This window comes from Delphinus delphis, chromosome 4 (assembly GCF_949987515.2).
Source record: "Delphinus delphis chromosome 4, mDelDel1.2, whole genome shotgun sequence".
In the NCBI taxonomy this organism is placed as follows: domain Eukaryota; kingdom Metazoa; phylum Chordata; class Mammalia; order Artiodactyla; family Delphinidae; genus Delphinus; species Delphinus delphis.
In genome coordinates, this window is record NC_082686.1 from 69,436,123 (window position 1) to 69,463,734 (window position 27,612).

General features: G+C 46.6%; 1 protein-coding gene across 2 annotated transcripts in view; it reads left to right on the forward strand.

The window, feature by feature from the left end:
* Positions 1-27,612, forward strand: part of LOC132424755 (kalirin-like) — a 458,669-nt gene that overhangs the window by 223,770 nt on the left and 207,287 nt on the right. For both annotated transcript variants that reach the window (XM_060010783.1, XM_060010784.1), the window contains exon 6: positions 20,720-20,842. In XM_060010783.1, coding sequence (XP_059866766.1) covers positions 20,720-20,842 — 123 coding nt within the window. The remainder of the gene's footprint in view (positions 1-20,719; positions 20,843-27,612) is intronic.

The window sequence follows — 27,612 nt, forward strand, 5'->3', positions numbered from 1 at the left end:
TGCGCTGTAGGAAACCCAGCCTTGTCATCCTGATGCCGGCCGTTGTGACCTCCTGCTGCCCATCTATGTGCCAATGCCAATCATAAGTATCAGAAGGTACCAAAGCTGCTGCACCATCCGCCTTCTAACTGGGGGAGGCCCACAGTCTTCCAGTCTTTGTAGGGAAGGAGAAGAGCTTAGAAGGGCTCTGGGCATAACTAGACTTAACTGATGGAGGAACATTTGTCTACTTCGCTTCTGAATAAAGGAGGCTGTACTGGTGTTTACCTGGGAGTCCCTCTAATCTTGCCCAAAGCCCTTCTGGAAAGAGAGAGTATAGTCCCACTTCCTGTAAGAGAAGCCCCTGTGAAAGAATGAACACAGCTATCCAGTGGGTTTCCAGTATTGGAATTATGCTTATCATCAGTTTATACAGCATGTTGTGCTTGTTTCATGGGGCACACATCCAAGGCAAGATCTTTAGCACCACACTTGGGAGGCTATCTAGGTGCCCACCTCCTCTGTGACCAAGGTACCTGCCCAGATGAGAACCTCTCATTGGCTTAGAGGGCCCTGGCCTTGATGGCTGTCCTCACCACGCCACCTGTGGGAAAGCTCCCTTTGGAGAACCTAATTTTATTTTAATTTTATTTTTTTAATTTTGTTTTATTATTTTTTTATACCACAGGTTCTTATTAGTTATCCGTTTTATACATATTAGTGCATATCTGTCAATCCCAATCTCCCAGTTCATCCCACCGCCACCACCCCCGCCCCCCGTCCCCCGCTTTCCCCCCTTAGTGTCCATACGTTTGTGGAGAACCTAATTATAAATGTCTTCCTGCATATTCATCCTTGCATGGTGAAAGTCTGTTCACACCCACAGGTGCCGTGTCCATGCTGAAATGGAGCTGTGTGAATGGGGGTTCGGATGTGTCCTGGGGTGCCGCTTACCACTTGGGAGACTGCAGTCACGTCTTCAACCTCTGACCCCCAATTATGTTCCCAACAAAACAAAGAGGAAGAGTTTGGGCTAGCTCGGTGTCTTTCGACTTTTTCCTGATTCCACAGGGCACTGTTCTCACGTCAATCCTCTCTGTCTGTGAAAATGTGTCTCAGTGGGGGAGGTGGGGTGGCAGCGTGTGCGTGTGGTCATGGTGGTGGGGGCTTGGTAGTGGTTGAGAATAGGCTTGTAAGGGGGTGTATCAGAATCCCCAGAGGAGTTCGATAAAGACCCCCATCCCCCCAAGCCAAATGTGCCTGCCTCCCCCTCTCCTTGGAGACTTGCCACACTCCATGGTGTCTCAGCCCCTTTACAGCTGAACAGCTCTAGAGGAATTTTCGCCTTTTTTGCTATTCATTCTCCCCTGTATATCTACAGTTGGCTCTTCTCTCTTCAGGGTTGTCGCCTTGGGGGATGATGGAAAATAAGAAACTTTTCTCAGCAAATAGAACCGTAATCTGTTGAGTTCTTTTCCTGCTTAAAAAAAAAAAAGCCCAAGCTGCTGCCCAGGGTTGTTAGGAGAATTAGATGGGATGATGTGGGTGGAGGTGCTGTCCCCCTGCCTGGCCCAGCATCGCTGCTCCCTAGACCTTGGCTTCCCCTCCTGCTCCCTGTGCTGTTTCAGTCCTGATTTACTCCTCAGTCATCTGGCTGAGACCCCCCGCTGAGACCTCGCAGAGCGTGATCCATGCTACCTTCCAAATGAACTTGCTCCAAATAATTTTCAGTGATCCCTAATGGAATAAAGTTAAGAATCGAGTTTTGACAGAAGTTGGCAATTACGATGTCGGTTCATGGGGTCTCCCAAGATCACTAGATTGTGTGGTGCCCCTGGGTGAGGCAAAAGACAGGAGCACGCAGGTCAAACTGGGATCATATCTGATGGGTCAGGGTTGGGAGAGCCGCCACATGGAAAGTTCTCTGGAAAAACGGTGTCTGTCCTTGAAGCAGCCACAGAGGAAAGCAGTTCTCCCCAGGGGGATGTGATCACCTGCTACATCTAAGACACTTTTCACCTCCTGCTGTGCGTTATAGCAAAGAACATATTTGTCTTATTCTCTTACAAGCTTGAGGCCAGAAGCACTCCTACAGTCCATCCAAGAAATATGTCTGTGCATTTCGATATCCTTGGAGGTCTGTGCGAACAAAATAATGTTACTTTCATGTTAGTCACCCTGAGAAAATATGAATATGGGGCCCACGGGGTGAAGAGCATCATGGTAGGCAGCAGGGCCCTGCACTGTTACGTGCTTATTGTGTTTGCTGTGTGTGTCCTGTTAACCGTATGAGCAATTTAGGACATCGCCAGGATGCCCTGTCACTGGGCAGAGTATCCACTGCTGTTTCCTGCCCTTTCCCTCTGAGGTATAAACAGCTCTGATCACTCCCCAGGGCCCAAAGCAGGACCCTAAGTCTCCTTCTGCCTGGGGTGACAAGAACCAGCGGGGCCGTGTGAAGGGAGTGCACTGCCCTCCTCCCTGCCCCGCACTTGGCCCACTGCCTCTTCTCTCGGCCCCCTCTGCAAGCCGCACGCCCCTCGAGCCAGCGGTGTCATTTGTCAAGCTGAAGCACCATTGTAGTCGTTATAATACGAAATCGTTTTTGGAATGTCAGTGTTTAAAGCGTTCTCACACCCCTGACCTTAGAGATTTTCTGGTCTAGCCCTTCCTTTTACGTAGAAAACTTTGACCCAGAGCAGAGACCCACCCAGAGTCACCCAGTCAGTGGTTCCTCGTTTGGTCTCCCGTCTACTTTGTGCAGGGCGTGAATGTGAGCATCATTTTACATGGGAAAGCTGAGATTTGGTGAGGTTGGGAGGCGTGCCTGGGATAGAGCCAGGTAGGCAGTGGAAAGGTGGGCCCTCTGCTCTGAGGCTGGGGCTCCTTCCCCTCCCACAACACACACACACACACACACACACACACACGCACACACACACACGCACACGCACACGCACACACACACACGCACGCACACAGCCTTACCTTACCCCGGCCCTGCAGGAGAAAGGGTACGTATGCCAGCGACCTGGGAGGCGGCGGCCAGAGGGGCTGGGGTGGAGTGGAGGCTAGTGGTCACCTGACCTGTGTCCTTACTGACGCTGTGGTAAGAGGGCAAACACTTTGGGCCTCTCGGGGGCGTGCTGACAAGTCTCTGTGATTCCTTTTCCTGAGCCCTCGGTGTAGGGAGGGAGGCTTCCAAGAACTACGACCTTCGGGGCAAGGTCTACTGAGTGGTTTGTAATTTCCTGCTGTTTTTGGAGAAGGGCTCCCGGTACCCCTTGCTCCTGCGTCCCTCCTCCTACTGAGGCCTAAACCACTGCCCGCCACCCCCCTGCTGACTGGGCTCAGGGCGAGGAAGTGTGTCTGTGTCCCGCCCAACAGAGGACACAGTGTCCTGTATTATTTCCAGCCTGCCGGTCCTGGGAATCTCTACTTGCTTTTTCTCATTTCCTCCCCTTGAACATTAGAAACATTAGATTCCAAAAATAATCCAAGTCACAATGTTCTGCAGGCTGCATGTGTGCGTGTTTTTTCCCGAAGCTGTTTTTCTCCTCCTTACATCCTTTCTCCCTCTCCTTCCTTCCCTCTGCTGCGTGTTGAGCCGCCGTGTCTGCTGCAGTCGCCAGGCCTGCATGAGAAGTGGGTGTGGAGAGCAGAGCGGAGCAAGGAGTGGCAGGAACGCTGGGCACGGCAGCCTTGGCTCCCTCCCAGGTCCCTTACGAGGGCCGGAAGGGGCCTGAATTGTCGTTAGGTGGCTTCTACTTATGTGTGGACCCCATAGCACTATGCACCCCATAGTGACCCTTTGGAACCGAGAACACGGACACTATGTTTACAGTACTTTCCAGAATCCAGGTTGTCACCCTGATTCTGTCTGCAGCAACTTAAGTGAGCTAGGAAAGAAGGATCCTGATCAGAGAAGTTGTATGAGGCACAGGGAGAAGTGACAGAGAAACATTCATTGATTCATTCCTTTGTCCACAGACATTGAGCGTCTGCTCTATGTCAGGTCCTCTGCTAGGTGCTGACCTGCACCCAACCCAAGCACTGGATGGGGGAATAATGTGGGCGAGTGTAAGGAAAATCAGGTTCAGCATTGATGTGATTCCCGATCCTTGTAAGAAAAAGATGGCTAAGAAATAGTAACCACTGCAGTGGTTAGAACCCGGTTGGATATCAAGGTCTTTATTTCTTGCTGGGCAGGGATTAGTGTTGGGAGTCTAGCGTGGCGGGGGAGAGAGTGGGGAGGTGGTCGAGGAAAAAACAAAACATGTCAGCTCTGCCCCAGTAGGGGAAGTGGGAGAAATGTCTTAAGCACCCTTTTTGAAGAATTGAAAGACGTTCAGGTACAATTTATAAAGTGAAAAACAAAATGCATCTCTGTTTTGGGTAGGGAAATTTTTCAAGATTTCTTCCCAGGCATTTTACTTTGAAGAACCCCCTTTCCCTCCTTCTCTTCACCTTCTGTCCTCCCTGCTGCACCTCTTCCGCTTCCTCTCCCGTCTGGGACCCTCTTCTCCGCACCCTTGAGCTCCTCCAGCCTGTGTCACCCCAGCCTTCTAGGGTGCATCCACTGTCAGAACTGCTTGCTTTGCTTCCCTTTTCTGGTCCTGCTTCCTTCCTTGGCTGGTTCCTTGTGTGGCTCAGGCTTCCCACTGAGGACAGAGAGCACAGGCCAGAAGACCCAGCCAAGGCTTCTAGAAAGAGCACTGCCTCTACAATCACAGACACTTGGGTTTGAATCCCACCGTAGGCACTCGCTAGCTGATTAACTCTCTGTGGCCAGTTCACCCTCTCTGAGCAGTTTCTTTAGCTGTAAAATGTAGATTTTAATACATGCCTTAGGATTCTCGTATGGGTTATAGAAGATGTGTACAAAGCATCTAGTATGCCGGGAGCCGGTAGGTGCTCAGCAGATGGTAGGTTTGTAGAGACCACCTAGAGCTGGGCCACGTAGATAGAAGGGATCCGGAGTGGAAGAGAGGCGTGGGGAGGCTTTTGTTGCAGGGCCTGGGAGGAAGGGCGGAGAGTACAGGGTCGTCCACAGCAAGGGTACTGGAGCAGACAGTGGGCAGTATGTGGCAGCAGAGCAGGGAGGTGAGATAGGGCCCTGGTGCCTGGAGAAACTAGTAGAAGGAAAAGGAAATTAGAAGCGAGTGCCCTTGGCATGATCTTAGAACACTTGCTGAAGACAAGCCAATTAAATAAGTGCCGGACACTGTACTGGGAACGGGCAGTTGGAAGATGAGGTGGAGTCGGGCCTTGCCACACTGGAGCAGTGGAGGGGCGGGCACTGACAGACAGCTGCTACATGGGGAAAGTTGGCCAAAGAACCTATCACTGCTGTGGGAACCACAGAAGGGGAAAACTTCAGGCCAGGTTGGGGTGCAGGGAAGAAGATGAACAAAGGCATGGCAGCCTCAGGGGTATAGGGTGGGTTCTGGAAACATCTACTGGCTAGTATGGCTGGAGCTCAGGCTGCATGGGGAGGAGTGTAGGAGGGTGATGTCCATGCCATGTCGATTACCTGGAGTCACAGGAAGGGGTCAGAAATCTAGTCACACCTCTCCCTGAGTAACCAGGGACCAGAGGAAAACTGGATTCTTGCCCTTTCTTGGTATAAAGAAAAAAGGATGTTGGTTTCCTCCACACAGAACAGGTGGACTGACTGATCCCACCTCAGAGTGGCACTTGTCTTATCCTAAATATTTCCCTGGGGCACCCCTTGTCACGAGGTGTCCAAGGAGGTGCAAACCAGAAGGACCTAGAATGGAGAGTGAGACTGGACTTGGGCATTCAGCCCCCACCCCAGGACATCCTCTTGTGTGCTTTGCACAGGCTCACCTTCTCGCACCTATGTTTACACCGACCTCTCTCCCATCTGCCTACTGAAACCCTACCCTAGATGGACCTAGAGACCATCATACAGAATGAAGTAAGTTAGAAAGAGAAAAACAGGGACTTCCCTGGTGGCGCAGTGGTTAAGAATCCACCTGCCAATGCAGGGGACACAGGTTCGATCCCTGGTCCGGGAAGATCCCACATGCCGTGGAGCAACTAAGTCCATGCACCACAACTACTGAGCCTGCATGCTGCAACTATTGAAGCCTGCACACCTAGAGCCCATGCTCTGCAACAACAGAAACCACCGCAATGAGAAGCCTGTGCACCACAAGGAAGAGTAGACCCTGCTCGCTGCAGCTAGAGAAAGCCTGTGCTCAGCAACGAAGACCCAGTGCAGCCAAAAAGAAAGAAAGAAAGAAAGAAAGAAGGAAGGAAAGAAGGAAAGAAAGAAGGAAAGGGAAAAAAAATATTGTATGTTAACACATATATGTGGAATTTGAAAAAATTGGTGTAGACTATCTTATTTACAAAGCAGAAATAGACACAGACATAGAGAACATATGTATGGATACCAAGGGGGGCGCGCAGGATGAATTGGGAGATTGGGATTGACATATATACACTATTGATACTATGTATAAAATAGATAACTAATGAGAATCTACAGTATAAATAAATAAATAAATAAATAAATAGAAAGAAAAAGAAAGAAAGAAACCCTACCCTAGCTGAAGGTCCAGCTACTCTCCCCACTCTTCCCTGCTGGAGGTGGTCTTTCTGTCCTACAGGCTTCTCTCCATGCACGGTCTTTATCCATCCCCCTCAAACTGGCCCTGTTCCAACCCAATTATATTGCATATTCCTGGAGGTCAGGGCCAGCGTCTTAGATAACTGTGTTCCCCAGAGGCACGTAGTCAGTGCCAAATAAAGAGTGGACCGTGGCACAGTCTGTACTCATTAGGCTGCCTGATGGAACAGAAGTTTTGTGAGTGCTCTGGGCTGGCACAAGAGCACCACCTACTGTTGAGTGGTTTCAAGAGACGTTACTCCAGTGCTCTTGCTTCAAAACTGAGGTGTTAGCAAGTTTCATCTTGCAATGGAGAGAGAGATCTGGAGGCAGGGAAACCAGTTCTGGTCCTTTTATACTAATCCAAGTGTGGGCAGATGAGGTGACAGTGGGAATGGAAAGGAGAGGGGCAAACCCTGGAGATAGTCTGAACGAAAGAAAATGGGACCAGGTGACCAACTGGACATCAAGGCGGAGAGCTAAGGGAACCACAAGGCCTTCGTGTTAGGATGATGACCCCAGGACAGAGGTGGAAAGAAAGCCCAACAACACTTTGGAAGAAGCATGAAAGACTAAATTCAAATGTTAATTTTATCTTAAGGCACAGAAAAGTCAGAGAAGTGGTGATGAAGGTTACCATAAACATTACCAAGAGTTATCTGTTTATTGTGTTTCTGCCCTACTCTTAGGGACAGTGACTCTATCTAAGCACAGGCATTTACCTCAGTCCTCTGAAGAAGATTGTTAGAGAAACTGAGGGTTTTGAAGATTGGGCTCTTCATTCCTAAGTCTTTCCTGAGCTCCTGTGGGGTATGCTCCACCAGGTGTGGTCTGGAAGCTGGAAGCACGACTGAGCAACTCCTCCTGGACGTGCCTGAGCCTGGCTCCCTCGTGGTCCCCCACCTGTCTGAGCCCCATTGTTGAAACTGCTGCAGGAAGAGGGGAGAAGGGAAAAGGGGAGTGCTGGCTCTCTTCCTCAGCTCAAGGTCAAGCCCCCCTAGCACAGACCCCTTCCAGCATAGCACCTGCCCCTCCTCTCAGAGAGGGACTCCTGAAGGGAAGGCCACCTCCTCCTTAGCCCATGTGGAATTTTTTTCCCCAGATGTGCAAGTAATTGCCACAGCTGATTTTAGGGTGCGTGGGAGGACTGGGTGAGAACATCCGACAGACACTCCATTTTTGCAGTAACAATAATAGTTACTATTTATTGAGTGTATCTTGTAGGCCAGGAACAAGCATTAGCTCCTCTAAATTAACTTGCCAAGGGCCAGAGCACAGTTTACAAGGGCCAGAGCTCAGTTTATGCCTAAATGTAGCTCTGGGTTAAAGTTGGGCACTGTTTTCTCAGTTTGAATTAAATCAGGTTTGACCTCTTCAATTTTACATTTTGGGAAGTGAGTGAACATTCCCTCATGCTGTTCCTGAAACTATTTTATCATCATCTGCGGTTCAGATGGAAGGAATTCGGCCACGCAGAGTCAATATCCCCGGGCTGCCTGGGCTGACTCCTGGCTTGCTTGGTTCTGTTTCTCGTCTGCTTGACTCGCTGGCTCCTGGATGACCATTCCTTCCCCACAGTGGGGTAGCGTGTGTGTTGCCAGGGCTGCAGGAAATTTAGTCCATCCAAGCAAGCAGACTGGAAATCAAATGCAAAGAAAAAGAAAAAACATTATTCAAAGTCTGAATAGGCTTGGTGAGACTTTTCATTGCAACACTCAGCACGAGGAGGGCAAGCCCGAGGACAGTGGCCTTTTGAGGCCTAACAGGAGTCTGCTCGTTTTCAAGGACAGTGTGTGATTTGAGCATGAAGGGTTGCAGCCCGAGTTTCTCTAATCCAAAAGCAGCTTCTTTTTGTGACTGCCGGCTTATCCTGTCTGAATCCAGGGGAAGTGGGAAGGAGCTAGCATGTATTCAGCGCCTACCACGTGTCATGCGTTGTGCTGGCCACCTCCATATGTTATCTCTATCTCCTCCTTTGTATTTATCTTCTTTGACCCAGACATTGAAGGGTTTTTAAGAAAAAGGAGGAGAGGGGGAAGAGAAGGGCGGAGGGAGTGGGGTGGGAAGGCAAGAACCCTCAGTTGGTAAGAAGCCTATAATGTGCTAGTTGATTTTGTTTTGTGAGATCAGGGCTGACTTGGACTCCTCTTCGCAATGAGATAAATGACTGTATCTGGGGGCCTCAGTGTAGACACCCAGTTCAGGGTTAAAGGCTAATTTGACCTTATGGCTTTCCTTCAGTGTTTCCTCACTACCACTGAATAAAGGCCCAGTTCTGCCTTTCGACCTTTGCCTTTCAACCTAGGCCCCTCCCTGCCTTCATCATCCCTTCTCACTCCCTCTCACATCCTGCTCTAGAGCTCTTGGTACCTGCTCACATCCCATGCTGTTTTTCAAGCTGTTTCCTCTCATTCAGATGCCCTTCCCGTCTACACCTTTTTCACCTGACTAAATCCTGTTGTCTTTCAAGTATTATTCAGCTGTTGTGACCTTCTGGGAGTCATCGTGCTTCTCCCCGTCTCTACCTCTAACAAGTTGAAGCAGGTCTTTATCTGCTATCAGCCCATCATATACACTTTTTTTTTTTTTAACATCTTTATTGGAGTATAGTTGCTTTACAACGTTTCATAGTACTTGTCACACTTAAAGTTGACAGACTGTTGAATACATTTGTCTCCCTCACTAGACTCTGACCTTGATCTTTTATCATCAGTCTCTAATCCAATGTCTGGAATACAGTGGGCGTTCAGTAAGTGAATAAAATATTGTACTGAGCATCATGGGCATGTGACTATTTATATCAGAATTCTTTTGGCTACAAGAAACAGAACACTGGACTCTGTTGCCGTGTTCCATCTTTTAATCCATTTTGTCCCTTTCCCTCCTATTTTCTTTAAGATGTTAATCATGATTCTTTTGAAAGTTTTGCCTGCAAATTATAGCCTGATCATCTCTGGATCTGTTTCTATTGACTGTTTAATTTTTTTTATTCTTAGTCACTTTTCTCTGCTTCATATGTTGCATAATTTACTGGCTATTATAGGTGATGTACTGTACAGACTCCTGATTAGGTTATCCTTCTCTAACTATTGTTGAGTTTTGTTCTGGGCTGCAGTTAAACTGCAGATCGTGATCCTCTTGAGCCTTGGTTTAGGGTTTGCTATGACGCATCTACTTCCATCTTTTCTTTTATCCTAGGGTATAGCCCTTATTCTTAGGATATGGGTCTTACTCTTACAGTCTGGTCTTTCTGGGGTCCCAACTGAGTGTCCAGAGTGTTCACCAGAGTCTCTTTACACTGTTTGATTTAGAACTCCTAACATTTCCTCAGCACTGTGTAGCCTCTGACGTTTCTGCTCAGCTCTCCACCTCCCACAGCTGTCCTCCACTAGACCTTCTGGAGTCTCACCTTGCCTATGCACAGCTTAGGATTTGGCCGAGGACCTGAAGGAAATTGCGGTGAAGATTCGTAGGGCTCCTTTTCTTAGCTCCCTCTCTCTTACTTCCTATCACTGTAATTGCAACCACCGTACCAGCCCTGAAGTCTAATCCCTGGTGTTTTATACCCATGAAGACTGCTGCTCTCAGCCCAGCTCCTGTTTCTGGGCTCCACAGTTTGGAAAATACCCTCAGGGAGAAAGCCAAGGTGGATATGGGGCTTACATTGAATGTTTCCCTTCCTTCAAGGATCATTGGTCTATGTTGGTTGTTGACCAATGCTTTTAACTAGTTTACACGTGGTAGAGTTAAGTTCGATACCAGCTACCCCATTAAGAACAGGCTGTAAGTCCACATGAACTGTTTAAATAAAAATGAAAGTGCATTAGAATTACCTGCAGGACTCCTACTGAATCAGAATCTCAAGGGTAGGGCCTAGGAAGCTATATTTTTTTTTAAGAAAACGCTTTAGGTAGTTCTGAATGAAGGCTAGGTTTGTGAACTATTGTGGTAGATACTTGAGCAGTGAGTTTGGAGGAAAGAGAAATCAGTATGGACTCAGTTGCTCAAAGAAGACATCTGGAGGAAGTGAGACTTCAGTTGTGTTTTGAAGGGTAGAAATAATTTGGATATGGAGTATTTCATGGAAGGAAAGATGTCAACACAAACATGGGGTGGCAATGAGCATGGTGTGGAGTATTTGCATGGAAGTGAATAGAATATGACAGGAATGGATGCTTGGTGTAGGACAGGGGTGTAAAAGAATAGGGGGAAAGGCAGATGTGGACCAATTGAAGGTGGAGGGGAGGCACCTTGAATGCCAGAGTAAGGAGATTGGCTTTTGCAATATGGATAATAGATAGCAACAATAATTTTGTGGGGTTTTTTTTTTTTTTTTGGACTGAGGGAATGACAGGGTGAAAGCAGTGTATTAGAGCAGTGAACCTGGTGGGGGCAGATTGCTGGGTATAAGGAATAAAACAGACTCAGTGAGATCAGTAAGGGAGTAATTGCAGTAATCTTGGCAGGAGGGGCTGAGTGGTGAGTATCAGTAGCAGTGGAAAGTGACACGTATATTTCAGAGTGATTTGAGGAAAGAGAACAAATGGGCGGGGGGGGGGCGGGGTAAAGACGTGGGGTGTCAAGAGAAGGTAAGGGTTTTCATAGAACAGGCAGAATAGTTTTAGATGCTACTGGAACAGCAAGGGGATATTCACATTGAATCCATGGGCACCATGTGACTAGGAATAATCTGCAATTTAGGTGTGCATTTGGGAGACAATTTGATAGTGGTTTAAAAGCATGGATTTTGGTGAGGCATGGACATATATACACTACCAAACGTAAGGTAGATAGCTAGTGGGAAGCAGCCGCATGGCACAGGGAGATCAGCTTGGTGCTTTGTGACCGCCTGGAGGGGTGGGATAGGGAGGGTGCGAGGGAGGGAGACGCAAGAGGGAAGAGATACGGGAACATATGTATATATATAACTGATTCACTTTGTTATAAACCAGAAACTAACACACCATTGTAAAGCAATTATACCCCAATAAAGATGTTTAAAAAAAAAAAAAAAAAGCATGGACTTTGGAGTCATATAGACTTAGATTTGAGTCTTTAATATGCACCCTGACTGTGTGACCTTGACCAAGTTATTTGATCTCTCTGAATCTGTTTCTTCAACTAGACAAAGGTGGTGATGATGCTATCCACTATCTCCTAGGGCTGCTATGGGGCTTAAGGTAACATGTGTAAGTCTCACTGTGCAGAGCCAGGCACATATTTATTCTTGTCAGTTATTGGGGAAGTTAGGGTTAGAGAACACCCTGGAGCAGAGGAAATTAGGTTCAGATGGACACTAGATTCTAAATTTATCTTCATCACTTACAGGCTGTATGATCTCGGGCAATTTACTTCAGCTCTTTGTACTGAGTTTTCACTACGTTGAAAGCTGAATTAACAATACCCTTTTTCTGCATTATTATAAAGGCTAATGAGATAGTCTGTGGAGGTACTTAGCACAGGGCCTGGCGCATGAAACAGGAAATACTGTCTGTGTGGTTGAAATTGTGAGCCTAGATGGATTTTCAAATGGACAGAGCTGACGAATAAAAGGCAGAGGGGCTGAGGGCTAAGGGTTGACTGTGTCTGTAAGGGTGTGAGGGACAGGAAAGAAAGCCACGAAGGGGCAGCCAGAGAAGTGGGAGGCAAGTTTAACAAATCAGTGTGGAACTGAAGGATTGGTGAGCTTTTGAAATTAGAGCGTTCCTATTGTTTTTGTTGTGCTGAGACTAGACATGGTATGTCAAGGGAGAGAGTGTGAGTGGGTGAAAGCACTGGTTCTCCTGGGAGAAGTTAGTGTTCAGTAGCGACTTGTGAAAGCAGGAGGGGGATGCTCATCACTGCTGCAGCCGGATGGCCTGCCCCTGAAAATGACCTGGTGTAGAAGGCCAGAGACGGCTGAGTTTCGGAAGGGAGTGCATCAGATTCTGATGAGAGACCGAGGGAAGGGTCAAGACCTCAGAAAGGAGGCAATTATTTTTCACTGTGGGTGCAGACTTAGGAAAGCAGTAAAGGTAGAAGGTGTTACAAGGAGTTAAAGAGGAAGTGGATGGAGGGAAAACAAAAACAGCAGGGGCGGGCAGAATGCACTTCTGAAAGTTTGCTGATGATGGGAAGGGTAGACAGAATGAAGCTCTGAGCATTTTGGAAGGTGGAGCTGCAGGGTTAAGAGCATCAGCGCTGGAACTAGGCCTCCTGGGTTTGAATCTCAGCTCTGCCGCTCATTAGCTTTGTGGCTTTGGGCCTCTCCGTGCCTTAGTTTCTCAGTCTGTAAAATGGAGATGATAATATTGGGGGTTAACGTTGGGGAGATAATTAGGAGGTTATTGAGAGGATGAAGTGAGTTCAATATGTTAAATGCTTAGAATAGTGCCTGGCACAGAGTGAGCATTCAGCAAATGTTAGTTGCTATTATTATTGTTGTCACCATTATCATTACTGCTATTATTGAGAGAAGGTGAAAACGAGAAAGGAGAATGGAGAAATGGAAGACAAGGAGAGACTATATACACAGAGTTTGACTCTGCAATATGGATGCCACACCTACCAAGGAGTCTTCTTAGGTTCTACTAAGCATTCAGACTGAAAGACTGCTATGGGCCACCCTTGGCGCTGATCCAGTCAGGACAGTATAAGATGGAAGCTGTGGTTTCCCAGCAGGACAGTCCTTGCAACAATCCAGCTCAGGGGCAAGGAGACAAGATCCATGGTGGGCAGCGGCAGAAGCTCCCATGGCTCAACAACCCATGCCCCACAGAAGCCAGTATCCTCTGTTGGCACAGCTTCCAGGGTTCCTGCAATGGACACACCAGTCACAAGAGTCACCCCCTTCAGGGAAGATCAAGGAACGCTGTCCCCATCAGTTATTTATAGTTTATTGATAGTCCTTCTAATCAGATACAGTTTACCAATCGGGGGTGTTTTTACCACTGGCAGCATGACTTAGTAACATGTTGGCACACACTATCTTTCTCTGTTTCCAGGGAAACAGAACTGGGGTGTTAACTGAAGTTCAGATTAGCATATGCAGAAGGGGAAAAGGTTCTGTTATTTCCTTGCTCACAGTGGGAGCAAATAGGGACATTTGCCTGTTTTATAGAGAAACTGGGGCAGTTCTAGATGTGAGCAGCCTGTTAGGATGTTAGATCTGAGATCTGGGAATTAGGGAATTTGGGCATGGAGTGGGTAAGAAATATGCTAGGGGATCGATAGAATGTCTACAGGTCAGAGACACAGCCTGGCCGGTGAAATTGTTTGGTGCCCTGGCTGATTCCTGAGGCCACAGTGCTGGGGTCTCCAGGTAACCAGGCTGAGCCATCCTCTGAGAGCAGCTGGATTTATGGTGAAAGATAAAAATGGCTTCTCTCTTATACCATATATACAAGAATGCCAGCTGACATTCCAAAAGCCTAAAGGAAAACAGGCAGGGCCCGGAACACCTTCTCTCCCTCAGTAGATATTTATTAACTGTCCATCAGGCACAAGTCCCAACCACCTCCCCTGTCTATAGACACCAGTGTAAGGACGGCCTCCCAGAACCTCGGACTCCCTATGGCCTGCAGGCCTTGCAGGAGACAGAAGAGGAGAGATGTCAAACTCCCTTCTGTAAGGAATTCTAGGAACCTAGAAACTAGATCCAAATTTTGTGTTCCTTTATTTTTTCTTTCTCTACCCCGCTTTGGAAAAGCAGGAGAGCTCAATCCTAGGTTAGTGGATAATTGAAAACAAAGTTGAAGGGTCTTAAGGGTCGTAGGCCAGAACACACACATGGGGTCTGTGTGTTGCCCTGTTTGCCTGAGGACATGTGCCGGGGTCAGCCAGAGTTGTCAGATGGGGAGATTTGCCCTTAATTCCCACCCACTTCTCGCTTTAGGCCCTCTCTCTCTTGGCATAGGGCTCCTCTGCCACCCCATTCTAGGATCTCATCCCTGGGTCGTGCTCACAAAGTGCCTCGCTTTCTTAATAGGCTGTTTCTGTATCCTGGATAAATTAATTCCAGGAGGGGTTGCAGGAATAATACATTTTAGTAGGAGTCTCTCCTAAGTAAAAAAACTCTTAAGAGCCAAAGTGATTGAATCTCTAATAGTGAAAGGGTTGGGGAGTGGCAGAGAGGATGGGGAAGGGGGAGTTTGGAAGCAAGGCAGGAGGGGGTGAGATCCCTGGTTAGGCTACACAGGGAGGGCAGGAGGGGACAGTGCCCTCAGGCATGACCCTGAGAGAGTGTACGGGGCTCTGAGTCCTGTGTGGGCAAAGGCACCACAGGGCCCTGAGTGTGTGTCAGGGTGGGGGCAGTGGGAGGATGCATGGGTATCCCTGGTCTGTGCAGTGCCCTGTGGTGGCACTGGGAGTGCGTGTCCGGGAGGGATGGGCTGTGGATGTTTGTGTACGAGCTGCAGATGGGATTTCCATGAGCCCATGGTGATTTTGCAAAATGAACACAGTGCAGTTTTAAATCCACGCCTTTCATCTGTTTTGTGCTCTAAAACAAAACATTAGGGAACTATGTGCAGTAGAATATGCTCACTATGTAGATTTAAAAATCTATCTACCGAAGCATGAAACTGTTGTCTTATTTGAATCTCACTATTATGCTAAGGTTGAAATAGTATAAATTTTTATCCCCATTTCAAGGTAAGGAAACTGAGATTTAGACCATTAACCTAACTTGTCCAAGTTTATAAAGCAGATTTGCACTAGAACCCAAGTCTCCTGATTTGAAGCCTCTGTTCTTTGCACTGTAACACACATAACATTTCATTTTGGAGTTGACTGCACAGCAAGTTTTCAGATGTAGCAAGGTTCTCTGGCAAGGAGGTTGTTAGTATTCTTTAGGGCACAGGCTTTTATGGATGGGTCGCTGCAGTGTCCAAGCAGGGTTAACAGGGGACAACAGGTGATACTGGAATGTGCATATTTAGGAAAGAAAATCCATTGGTTGTCTTCTGTCCTCTCAATCAAGTCACCAAACCTGAAAATGAGCAAATTAAAACCAGTGTAATCTAAATTACAGACAGTATAAAACACTAACACTAGGTGGTAAGGTAGTTTGAAAGTTAAAACTCTAAATCAGATGCTGTTGCTAAATTTGGCAAATGAAGGAAAATAAGACCAAGATCCTTATTTAATATCCTTGCTCTATGAAATAGTTTATGCTTTATTAAAAACAGAACAATAATAACCTTTTAGCTATCCCCATATTTAAAAGAAAAGGAGAAAAGGTTTCTGTTTATTTTCCTAATTTGCATTTAAATAGATTCATTTATCATTTATTATATATTAAGAACTAGATTTGTATATTTTCACTGAGTTTAAGCCAGCATAAAAACATTACTTTGCAAAACGTGGGGAAAAAAAACCCCAAGTAGCTTACATGTAACATCTATCTTCTTAATGAGACAAAACTATGTTGGTTTCCAAACAAAGAGATAAAATTTCATTTTTTAGACATGAACTTTCCTCCTGGAGGAATTTTGTTGTTTTATTACATTTTGTTGAATCTACCATTTGTATCTTCTCAAAAAAAAAAAAGTTCAAAATGTTTGAAACCACTGTGGAGACATTTTCTTTAGTTTTGGGGGGTTTTTTTTCTTTAGATTTTTGTTCCAGTGTCTAGTTCAGGTGTCTTCCAGAAAGCCCAATTCAAATAGATCAAATCATAAAATGTCCTAGTTTAGAAAGGGTCAGCTTGTCTGGAGATTAGCAACCCCAGAGCCTGTGACCAACTCCCTCATGCATTTCTTTCATTCACTAAGTATTTATTGAGAGAAGTGGAGCTATTTGAATCAGCCATCCCCAGGCACTGAGGGGGCAGGTGGGAGGCAGAGACGAGGGGGCCGGGTACTGGCCGCTGAATGGCCGCATGTGAGGAGCAGCATCCTCCCACCGCTGGAGCCCCACAGTGCCCTGGTGGCTGCCTTTTGAGGGGCAACTGCTCTGTGGAGCCTGGGCAGAGGAGTTCCTACAGTCACATGCAGGAGGCAGGGCAGTGTCCCAAGAGCCTGGATCAACAGACACTCAGTGAATGTGCCTTGGGTGGCATGAATGAAGCCCACTGGGGGGGGCTTCACTTTTCTGAACCTGTTTTCCATCCGTAAAGTGGGCCTGCTGGAGGCAGTGAGATGATGCTTGTGAGTGGACATTTTGAACCCTAAAGCACTGGACGGATAGATGTCAAGGCTGAGACTAAGAAGCTGCATTTCTCTGGCTATTAGGAACAATGCCAGTTTTCTTACAGTCATTCTTTGTATTCAAAAGTTACAAATGTTAAGCTGTAGCAATGAATAAGCATTCTGACCCAGGAGACTCAGTAAAACTAATTTTTATTTTGAATGGAAAAAAATACACTCCGTAAGTTTCCAAATTGAGCCGATTGTAAACCAGGATGCTTACCTCCATTCTGGGCACTGCTTATCCCTTGGAAATGAAGAGAAGCCCAGAAAAGAAGAGACTTGCCCACAGTCTCATGGGTAATTAGTGACAGAGCCAGGCCCAGAACCAGCCTAGTCCTTATCCCACTTAACTGCACACGCACATGGGTGCTTACACGCGTGTGCGCACACACACGTTCTCTCTCTGCCGCCAGCTGTAGTGAATGCAGCAGAAATGCTGGTGACCCTTGCAGGCAACCAGGCTCACAAAAGTGAGTATTATATACAATTAGGCAGCAGATTCAGGTCCAGAGAAGACTTGAGACTGTCCCTAGGAAACAGCCATGTTGGAGAGACCGTGGTTCCTGATATCACATCGACTGTCTGGTCCCTAGGTGCCTGAGATGAGTGTCACCTCCTTGGAGCACTGCCTCTAGCCTCCGGCATAGCTGAACTTTCCCAGAATGCGCAGCCCCCAGAGACAGCTCGTGTGCTCCAGTATGGAAGGCAGATGGGGCGCAGTGGCCTGGGTGCAGACCTCATTGTGTGAGAAGCCCATTCAATGAGGCGTGCGGTTCCTCCAGCACTCTTCGCTCTCGCCTGCCTTTTAACTCACTGTTGTTATTGCTTTTCTCCTTAAGTGGCCCGTGTTCGGCTCTCCTTGCTCTGTAGTCCGGCAGGGACCTGGCGCCAGGCAATCTAATCATTCTGATGCTAGCATATAACTCTCTGTTTATTAGCATATCTAAATACTCATTTAACAGAAAATACAGGGAAGGTCACTCTAGGCCACTGGGATAGACAAGAAAGTATGAGTGAGCACTTTTCATCCTAAGTTCCAAGGACTTCAGGCATTTCAGATTTTCATTGATTTTATTGATTCTTTGGTCAACAAGGAAAAGAGAGGAGGGATTATTTTTAAATGGGGTTGAGAGGCAGAATTTAAAAGAACAAAAATTACACAGTGAAGTTCCTTTAGACTCCTGGGGCACTTGTCTTCTTCCCCTCTTGTCCTTAATAGTAATTTTAAAAAGCGCTGACCGCGTGCCTGCGGTGTGGGGTTGGCTGTGGCTGGTGGACCCGGGGTGGCGCACGCCACCGATCCTGCCCAGCCTCCGCAGGCACCCCCAGCCTGGAGCATCTGCTGACCCTTGCAAGTGAAGGATGATACTTTTGCCCTTTATCTGTGTAGGTAGCCGGAAGTGATCTGGGTAATTCAAAAGGGAGAATCATCTCCAGATTCAATCCCACTTTATGCCCATTTGCCTTGGGAAGGTGATGTGCTTGTACTTAACCATGAGTTGTCATAGCCTTGGTGTCCCTCTCCTGACCTCCAGACAAAACTCTAACTGCCCACAGGACACCTCCACCTGAAGGTCTCCTACGCCTCGCAAACTCAGCATCTGGAACGGAACCTGCGGTCTCTCCTCCCCTACCCCAGCTTCTTGCCCTCCTCTTGAGGTGGTACCTTGGGGGCACCTTCTCTTACAAGGATCCAGGGCGCCATGCCAGATACCTGGCTGTCTTCCCTCTCTCTTTCTCACCCTCCCTCCCCAAACAGTTGGGAGTCCTCAGTCCCTTCCTAGCAATTCTTGCTCTGCCCACTTCACAGACTCCACTGTCACTCCCCACATCCGGGTTTCCAGGTTCTCACTCTTGCTCCCCAGGATTACAGCCTCCTAACCATTCTTACTGCTCCATCTCTCCCTGCCAGTCCACATCCCATGCTCCTCTCAAAGCTCACATCACATTTCACTGCTCAGCTTACAACCCTCCACTGACATCTTGCTGCCCGCAGTATATGGTCCAGGTTTCCTAAAGCCTGTGTCCAGGGCTCTCCATGGTCCCTTCTACCTCCCCAGCCACATATTCTCCTCACATCAGGTCCAGAAGCACAGAAGTGGTGCTTTCAGAGCCCTCTACACACTGGGCTGCCCCACGGTTCTGCCCCTTTGATCTTCCCTTTGCCTGGAGCCCACATCTCACTCTTTCACCTGGCTAATTCCTACCTGAGTCAGGGTCAAGTCAGGTGTCACCTCCTTTGGGAAGCCTTCTCTGCTCTTCCCTCTCTTCACACCGTCAAGAGAGGCTGCTACCTTGATTACCACACTGACCTTTATCTTGATAGATTTCTTTGTTGAGTTGTGATTTTAATCACGTCATATGCCAAGTTCTGCTAACACTGTATCTGAGTCCATGTTTGCTTTCCACACTGGCTTTTAAGCCACTTAAACTCAAGAATCACATATTAATCATTTTTGCCTTGTATAGTGCCTGGCATGTAATGAGTGTCCGATAAATGCTGGTTAAACGTAACTGAAAAAGTAAATTCGCTTTTCCGTTTAAAGGGGAAAAATGGAATGAGGCTGTGACTCTGCCTTCCAGGAAAGCTGGCGTGATCTTTGCAGCTTCTCAGCCTACACCTGTGCTCCGTCCTTCCCTGCTCTACTCTGCAACTGAGCTGCAGTCTTTAGCTCATCCCAAGCTATGGACCATGGGTTCCAAGTATAGCGATCCTCTTCTCCAGAGGTTTAACACGTTTCCTGGCTGTATCACTTGACTACTCTGGGCAGAGACTTACAGAAACTCCAAATTAAACCAGTTTGAATAATAAAGAGGATTTCTTGGCTCAGGTACTAAGCAAGTCCAGACACAGTGTGGAGATCAGGCAAGGCTTGATCAGGGCTCTGCTTGTTTCCTGCCATTGTTTTGGCTACGCTCTTTCTCTGCCCATTGGCTTCACCCTCAAGCTGCCAGCAGAATGGGTACAGCAATTTGAGGTGCAGGGTCACAATGACAGTATCAGAGGAAGAGGAGTCATAGCTAAACAACTACAGTTCTGTTTTCCCAGGAGCTTCCAGCAAACTGCCCTTTGTGTTTTATTGTACTGAATTGGATAACATTCCCGTTTCTAAGACAATCCCATGGGTCAGGAAATGTCATACACTGATTGGCTTAGATCTGGTGTCCTGAGAAGGGGTAACCCTTAGAGTGACCAGGCTTTCCCTTGGAATTGAGGTTCTGGTTAGCTCCCCTAAAAGTGAGTGGGCCACCTGTGGGAGAGGTGGAAACCTAAATGAAAACCAGGTACAGAGCCATGGGGAGGAAAATGGCTCAATGCCCACTGTGCTAGGCAGTATTCACTCTACCCTTAAAATCCTCCTCTGCTGGTTCCTCATGGGTCATAGCAGAAACCCTGTGAGGCTGTGGAGTCACAAGAAAAGGTGACTGCATTCAGAGTCAGTTCAACAACGTGTGGTCGGGCAGTGTAAGTGGGATGGGGCATGTTAGGATGCCCTGTGGCTTCCAACAAGTGTCTCTCTCTCCTGCTGGGGCAGTAGGGAGTGGATTAAACCTCCCACTTGTCTCCACTTCACCTGTCCCTAAAGCACGCATTGAGGGGGGGCGTGGCTTTTGATGATTTCTAAAAGCTTTTAAAAGGGGAAATAACTAGGGAAAGTGAGCAGCTTCCTCCCCGTTCTCCTTGGTCCTCTTACTCATTTTCTCTCTTCCCCTAGGCTCTGTAGGGAGACATGGAGGCTGGTGGCAGGGCCTTCTGCTAAGGAGGAGGGCTCTCCTGGGAAGCCAGGGTGTGGGCCACCCCCGACCCTGAGCAGGATGACTGGTCCTCACTGGGCCCCAGCAGGAAGGCTGCTTTTCTCCCAGTAGCTCTGAAAGTTCCTTGCTGTTGGACCCATACCCCCATGATGACTGTGCGCCTTCTTTCCCCCTCTAGATGTTCGACTGGATAAGCCACAACAAGGAGTTATTCCTCCAGAGCCATACAGAGATTGGAGTCAGCTACCAGCACGCCCTGGACCTCCAGACGCAGCACAATCACTTCGCCATGAACTCCATGGTGAGTGCAGGGTCTCTTCTCGGGGGCAGGAGAATAACGAGGGGGACGGGGCTGCGGTGGAGGGGGCAGAAACAGACTTCCAAGCTGAGGAGGAGTGAGCAACTCTGAACACGCGGCCCCTTGTAGCATTCCATTTGCCAAGACAGGGACGAGCGCAGGACACGTGGTGAGCCGGCTGTTCCCGCAGCAGATTATGGCCTCATTTCTGCCTCCGGACCCTGCTTTACAGGGTGAAAGGAACGTGCTAGGGTTGTAGAAGCCATCAGCCCAGTGCAGGACTAGAAAGGAGAGTGCCCAGTTCCACTCTGCTGACTAAACCCACTGGCATGTGTGAGTCACTAAGCTGGGATGAGAGGCACCTCAGGCTGTGGCGCGTTGGAAACGGTTGAGTGAACTGGGCTGCTTAGACTAGAGAAGAGGAGCCTTGCGGGACACACAGTTGCTGCCTTCAGTTATGTGGAGGGCTGCCTTGGAGAGAAGAGGGTGGAATTGTTTTGTGTTGGTCTAGGAGGCAGAACAGTCCAGGGGACGGCAGTTGGAGGGGGAGGCAGCGCATGGCTCAGGAGGTGGGATGTACTGGAAGTTAGTGAGCTCCCCGGGATGGGGAGACTTCAAGCAGACGCTGAATTCAGAGAGGGATGTTTGCTAGCTGTGTGGCCATAGGAAATTTACCTGTCTGTGCTTCCATTTCTTCATCTGTAAAATGGAAATAATAATAGCCACCTTATAGGGCTGCCGTGAGGATTCAATGAGTTAATTGTAAGGTGGCTGGAGATGTGCCTGGTACATAGTCCATTATCAGTAAATATTGGTATTATGATAATGATGATGCTGGTGATACAGGAATCTAGTCCAGATGACTCCTGTGATTCCTCGTAAAACTAACACTTTGGGATAGTAATTTTTCCATGTGGTCTCCCCAAGACTTTGAAATCTTGTCTGCCCCTTGAACCCGTTGTATCTGAAATGTCTGCAGCCTAAGTATGTCTCGACATCTCTCTCTCTCCCCTCTGCCAGCTCTTCCTGCTTGTACTACTGGTCCAAAAGAATAGCTCCACCATTCCCCGTATATCTGAACTCCAAAGACACCATATCATTTCATCTGGTGATGCTGGGAGAGGGGCAGGTGTTAGAAAAACATAAACACAGAGGATCACAGAGGCCAGAAAAGAAGATAATTTCATTTTCTATGGAGTTGTTTTAACAGTGTTATACACTGGACTGTGTTATACACAGAAATAATTCTGGCCTCAAGTTTTCAGTGTCTAGTTAGGGAGATAACTCAGACAGTCATGGTACAGCTTGATATGTGCGGTGATAGAGATGCTGAGTGACGTAAGAACCGTACAATCTCAGTGGTTTAAAGTAATAGAGGTTCATTTCTTGTTCCTACCACATGCCCATCACTGGCTGATGGGGGCTGTGCTCATCACACTCACTCGATGAGACTCCCAGACTGAGGGAGCAGCCACTGTCTCAGATGCAGCCAGTGCCTCAGCAGACAAAGCAAGCAGCCAACCGCACGCTAGCTCTGAAACCTTCCACCTAGAAGTGACGCATTTCACTACCCAGCACAGTCACACGGCCACATCTAACATCGCGGGTGGAGGTATATGGTCCTACCTCCACATGTTGGGCACGAGAGAGTGGGTGTTTGTGAATAGCCCTAATGAGTAGCACAGGGAGCCATTGCAGGATGTAAGGTAGAGGTGAGCAGCGTGAGATTTGAATGGGAAGGGACCTCTGGCTGCGGAATAGAAGGTTGTGGGACCAGGCAGGGAAAAGATCAAGATTGACTGTGTTACCAATTTGGGCCACAGCAGTCTTGTCTTCATCTAAACGTAAAGACTAGTCCAACTCGTCTTCTATAATTATGTCTCATCCCAGGCTCGCTTTAGTCACAGAGGAGCAAACCGATTGATCACAGGTGATTAAGAACAGGAACTCAGATCTAGTCAGGTTTGATTATCTGTGTGCCTTGTGGATTTCCCCTGGTGAATTTTACAAATTCTGTGCCGGAATCTTCATGTCACCCAACTGCCTGGCCCTAAGGCAGACAAACTCATTTTAATAAGAAGCAAAGACAAACATGATTAGGGAGGTAAGTCTACCATCAAGCCCTTCAAAACAATGAACTACAAAGTTAAACAGAAAGAACCTTTGAATTATCTGCACCACTGCTCTTCTCTGTTAATATGGGTAACTGAGAGTTAATAACACATCAAAAACCTTTCCTCTGACAAATTTACTTCTGAAGTCTCCATTTTCAGGACAAAAAAAATAAAAACGAGGGAGGAAATTTACTGAAGGGAAGCATCTTCTGGAGCTGGGAGGGAGGAAGAGGAGGTTTAATACACAACAGCCAGTTAGCATGTTCCAGCCCATCTCTAGTCTCCCTTTGCGGTGCCTGTTTAGCCTGATTAGGCTGGCTCTCCTCTCTGGCTGCAGGGCAGGGGAAGGGAAATCCCAGGGTTGTTTGATCAAATTGGCTGAACTGGTGCGTTATAAACGCGGCACGTGCTTTTGTTAACTGGGAGGTTTACAGGTTGCTTATTAAAAGGGACTTCCCCTAAGACGGATGTCAGCAACCCAAGGAGGTGAATAGAGGGAATTACAGACTCCTTTTCTCTGGCCTGAGTGATGGATGTTGCTGCCAAGAAACAGATGAATTTAAGCAGCTACTGCTGGAGCCCAGTGACTGTAGGAATGATCAGTTACTCAGGGGAAGTGAGAATGTGGATTGTTTTGTAAGTTCACTGAGGCATTTCCTTTTCGGTTCTTGGAAAAGAACCTATACATATGCCCACACATCTGTCCATGTAAAGGTACATGCTTTAGGTACTTTGTTTCAGGCTACTTTCAGGTACTTTGTTTCAGGCTACAGGTGAGTTCTTTGCTACTGAATCCTGTTTTATCAGTGAAATAGGCCAGTGATCCCTTACCTTTCGGGGAGGTCACAGACCCCTTTGAAATCTAATGAAAGTTGTGGGTCTTCTTTCCAGAGAAATGTATGTGGACAACTTTTTTTTAGGCATTTTCAGGGGATTCAAGGGAATCCTAAAGCCTATCGATCACCCTCCCCAATATAAGATCCCAAGAACCTCATGACTTCTTTCTTCATTCATTCCACAAATAATTAAGGATTAGACATTGTGCTGGATGTTGGGCATATAGTGGTGAACAAAATGGTCTGTCCTCGGAGGTTCCAGTGGAGAGACAGGTGATATTATATAATCTCATAAGTAAATATATAAATACAAATCAATAAGTCTTATGTTGGAAGAGTAAGTGCTGCTATGATGGAGGATAACAAAAGGGGCTCCATTTAAATGAGGGGAGGTCAGGTATATTTTTCAATTAATAATCAGTACTGACTTAATGCTTATTGTTCATTCATTGATAGTAATTAATGGTCTGTGAATTAACTGTATAAAGTACCCGTTCTTCTTTATAATTTAAAGAACCCCTAGGTATACTGTTCGGTAAATGAAGATTATCTAGTTATAATTCATCTGTTTTTTAAGTTTAGTTTTCATGTCTAGTTTTATATACCAGTTAAAGACCCGACCCCAGCTGAGGTGGCCATTACTGAGAAATAATTGCATATCATTAAATCGTGGAAGCAAAATCAGAAATTTCCTAAATTTTGTCTGTCAATTGGTACCAATAAAGGCTATCAATTATTAACATGTGGATAGTGTGGGAGTATAATGCCCCACTGAGTATGGTACACGAGCAACTCTGAAAGAAAAAGGTTAAAATTGGTTGATCTTTGGCTTTTTGTTATAACATGTTTTTTTGCAGTTTCCACTGGGGAATCCTATTCTTTTGATCTTTAATAATAATAATAATAACCCACCTACTAAATCCAGTAGGAAGATATTCTCTGGCTTCTTATAGTGCCTCGTAAAGCCAGGTTTCCTGAGCTCTCTGGGGCCCTCCTTTTTCTTAATTTCGCCTTCTGTTGTGAAAGGCTTTCTCACAAATTCTCCTTCCCCTGAATGTGGCCTCCTCCTCTGATGGGAGTGTGGGCAGATGGAATTAGGATCGGGTTGTACTGTAACATGCAACAGAACAATCAGGTAGCCATCTATGCTCCAGTTCCTCGTGAAAAAGACACTCACAGGAGTACATACAAACAACACAGTCTTATTTACAACTTTAATTAGCCGGTTCTTGGGGGAAAATAAATTGCTAATGGTTTCTGTCTAGAGTTTTAAAATATGAAGTGATACTCATTTTCTATTGTTACGACTGTGAGGACTCACATTAGTGATAACCACGTGCAGCTGGACAGTAGGAAGCCTTTCTGCTGCCGCATGTTGATAGCTGCTTTAATCCTATTAATTTGCTCACCAGAGGCACATACTGCCACTTGATGGTGTGCAAATCAGACCAATTGCAGCAAAGCCTGTGGTGCTCTCTTTGTTTTGAGGGGAAGTTAGAAATGGTAGCACCAAGGAAAAATCAGATCTGGTGCAGGAGAGGTAAAGATTCTGAGCAGGTTTCCTGACCCCAATTTGAGAAGCCTTGCTCTGGGGTCCTCTGTCATCTCTGATTCTCAGCAGCCCCAAACCATGATTGCACAAGTAATTCCCTACCCCCAAACAGACAGCACTTCCTATGATGAAGTGACCCCACTTCCATCGCCCACACTCCCATCAGAGCAGGAGGCCACACTCAGGGGAAGGAGAATTTGTGAGAAAGCCTTTCACAACAGAAGGCAGAATTTAGAAAAAGGAGGGCCCCAGAGAACTCAGGTTTTGGGGAACACACGCGTGCACACACACACACACACACACACACACACACAGGCACACACATGATTGTGATGTTTAATAGCCAGGATTTGACCCTGTCATAGCCACAGAGTCTCTTAGTACACATAAAACCTGTTGAAAAAGAGATGAGTCTTAGCTTGTATGCATTAGTCTTTTCAGTACAATTTTTTTTTCAAAGAATCTTGTAGTAGACTTGCTAACAGTGTAGATTTCTTTTTGGCTTCCACCCCAGTCCTAGAAAATCGTAATCTCTGGGGGATGAGGCCCCCAAACCTCCATTTTTTAACAAGTTTCATGGGTGATTTATGTACATATTAAAGTTAGAGAACTGTTGTTCTGTGGAGATGTATATGTATTTATAAAATAGTAACACCCTAAAATAAAGCATTACAGGTTCTGAAAGAGAGTCCACTTCTAGTATGACAGCATGAGGCACTATCCAACCTACTCTCCAGTGAAACTGGTGGACATTATTTTAAAAGAACCATTTAAAGTCTCTAGAAATGGTCCTAAGTGCACACAGCAAATGAAACATTTATTCAAGAAAATTTACTAAAACTTGGTAAGAACAGCGAATCTCTGGTATTTGAACCAAGACCCTCTTTCCTCCCACCTCCCAGCTCAACGAAATGGAAACGCTACTCCAGACTAGTGCAACCAAGAACACAAGGTCTCCTTTGCCCCCAGCTCCCAATTGAAGGACTGTCTTCCCAGATAGGACATTTTCTATCCTGGTCCAAGCTACCTGTTGCTGAATTTAAGTTCTAGGTGAGTGTGGCCAAGAGGTGGGGACTCCTTCTTCTGCCTTGCCCCCACTCATGGAGCAGAGGCTATACATGGGCACAACACTGCTGAGAAATAGTGTTGTCTGGGAATAGAAACAAACTATGAAACAGAGAGCCCCAAATCTTTTCCCAAAGCAACTGCATTTATTTGCAATAGAGAGTAGAGAAGTTCAAGCCAATAGCACTCTCAGAAATGCCCTTAGGGAAGTTATGGTGAGAGGCAACTGGGAGAAGATTTCTAGAGTCACTGGAGATATAGGGTAAATAGTAGGCAGGCTGGTTTGCCAGAGAGAAAGAGACTTCCTGGGGCCAGAACAAATCTTAAGTAGTGACCTCAGGACCTGTCCCTTCAAAGGAGCTTGGATTTGATTGGATAGATCTGTGAAGCAGATCTATATTTATACTCCAGGACATTGTTGAAAGCAATAGAGTAATGAGCTGGAAATGAGTGGAATTTAACAGCTGGGTGTGGTCAGGGAAAGAGAAAGTTAAAGAGAGGACTGCGAAGACCAGTGTCATCCCAGGGTGACTGTGGGCATACCCAAGGCTGCATCCCCTGAGGAGCAACATCAGGGGTTTCCCACTAAAATAATCCAGCCAGTCAGTAAACAAATAAGCAGGCAAATAACAATAACAAGCCCCAGAAGTGTGGGAATCAGTACCCAGAGATGCTACGATGTATTATCTAAGTGTCCAGGTTCCAACAAGCAATTATGAGCTATGAAAAGAAACAGAAATGTATGACGGGGTGGGGGGGAACAAATGGATAAAAAGCACACACAGGAAAAAGCAAGAAACAGAAAATGCCTGTGAGAGTGACCAGATATCAGATTTAACAAAGATTTCTAAGTAGCCATTATAAATATGTTTGTTTTTTAAAAAACAAAAACTGAAGGAAACTATAATTGAAGAAGTGAAAGTAGGTATGATTCTCTCACCAAACAGAGAATATCAATAAAGAGATAGAAATTATTTTGAAAAGTACCAAAAGGAAGTTCTGGAGTTGGAAAATACAATCACTGAAATGAAAAATTCACTAAAGGAGGTCAACAATAAGTGAATTGGAAGAAGAACCTTGAAGATAGAGCAATAGAAATTATGCAATCTGAAGAACAGAGAGAAAAAAGAATGAGGAAATATGAACAGAGCCTCAGAAAAATGCAGGACATCATCAAATGTACCATCATATGCATAATGGGAGTAC